The sequence below is a fragment of the Morone saxatilis genome, unplaced genomic scaffold (assembly GCF_004916995.1).
Source record: "Morone saxatilis isolate NCDOM2014 unplaced genomic scaffold, NCSU_SB_2.0 Contig7, whole genome shotgun sequence".
In the NCBI taxonomy this organism is placed as follows: Eukaryota; Metazoa; Chordata; class Actinopteri; family Moronidae; genus Morone; species Morone saxatilis.
In genome coordinates, this window is record NW_023340246.1 from 2,920,985 (window position 1) to 2,922,196 (window position 1,212).

Sequence of the window (1,212 nt, forward strand, 5' to 3'; positions counted from 1 at the left end):
AAGCATGTAAATGGAAATTATCGCGGCCGAAAAAATTATCAAGCTCATTTTATTTATCGTGCGATTAATTGATTTATCGCATATCGCGACAGGCCTAGATGGAAACATGACACCCGGGAGCACAAGGGGTCATTTTCATACCTATTCCAGTCCAATGCTGATGCGCGTCTACGTTCTACATTATTTACTGTTTTTATAGACTATGGGAACGACCTGCAACAGTGATTTTGTTCTTAGTGTTGTTCAAAATGCCAAAGTAGCAAGACAGTGTGGGGAGAGAGCTTCTCCTGATTTGAAAAAGTAAGAAATAAGGAGACAGGTCCCTGGCACTTTCTCCAGCACCGGCACAGCACTGAGGGCATTGGTCTGGCAATGCGAGACTACTGGCACTGTGAGAGACAGACTGTGAGATAGACAACAACATATCGAAAATGCTGAGTGAAAGAGGCAATGGTCGCAGCCCAAGTCAAGTAACAACTTGACTTGGGCTTCAGTCCTCTGAACACCCTCAACAATGAACTGTAAATAAAAGGAGCACAGCAGTAGTATCATGAATAAGGGTGCTGGATGTGTTGGAGACCATTAGAGGGCACTGGAAAGTTTGTTGTATTGTAGTGTAATTGACATACAGTAATGAGATTAATATTGATGTTTTTACCTCACTCTCAGAAAAGGAGTGAATAAGGGCAGCATACTTTGAATACAAAAGTGTAGAACCTGAGCACATACAGCATACAGTTTGTGTTTGTATTATATTGTAGGTCATATAGACACATAAGATGCTCACCTTTTCAAACTCAATAAAGGCGTAACAGAGGGAATCTCCAGTCTTCCAGTCTCTGATGATCTCACAGCTACACACACCAAAATAACAGGAGAACTTTTTAGTAATACAGAGCTAAAGCAAAATGTTAGCACATATAAAATGTCCAGATGCAGAAATAAAAATCTACAAACTGGAATTGTGTAGAACTTGCAAGTTAGCGTCACCTCTTTATGGTACCAAAGCGAGAAAAGATGATTTCCAGGTCATCGTCTGTGGTCACTGGGTTCAGTTTGCACACAAACAGTACGTTCTCTGGTGGCCTTACATCTGCGTCAGGGAGGTCACCCACCTGAAGAACATATGACAGATGAGTATAGAAATGTCTCAGGCTGCATCTTCAGGATCTTCACCTGAAATTTCTGAAATTTGGAATTTCCCCATTGTGG

The 1,212-nt window shown here is 41.4% G+C and overlaps 1 protein-coding gene across 1 annotated transcript in view; it reads right to left on the bottom strand.

Moving 5' to 3' along the window:
• ppil4 (peptidylprolyl isomerase (cyclophilin)-like 4) overlaps positions 1 to 1,212 on the bottom strand; it is a gene marked incomplete at its 5' end in the record, with an annotated part of 9,348 nt that overhangs the window by 7,011 nt on the left and 1,125 nt on the right. The window contains 2 exon segments of the mRNA XM_035678493.1: positions 788 to 854; positions 991 to 1,115. Coding sequence (XP_035534386.1) covers positions 788 to 854; positions 991 to 1,115 — 192 coding nt within the window.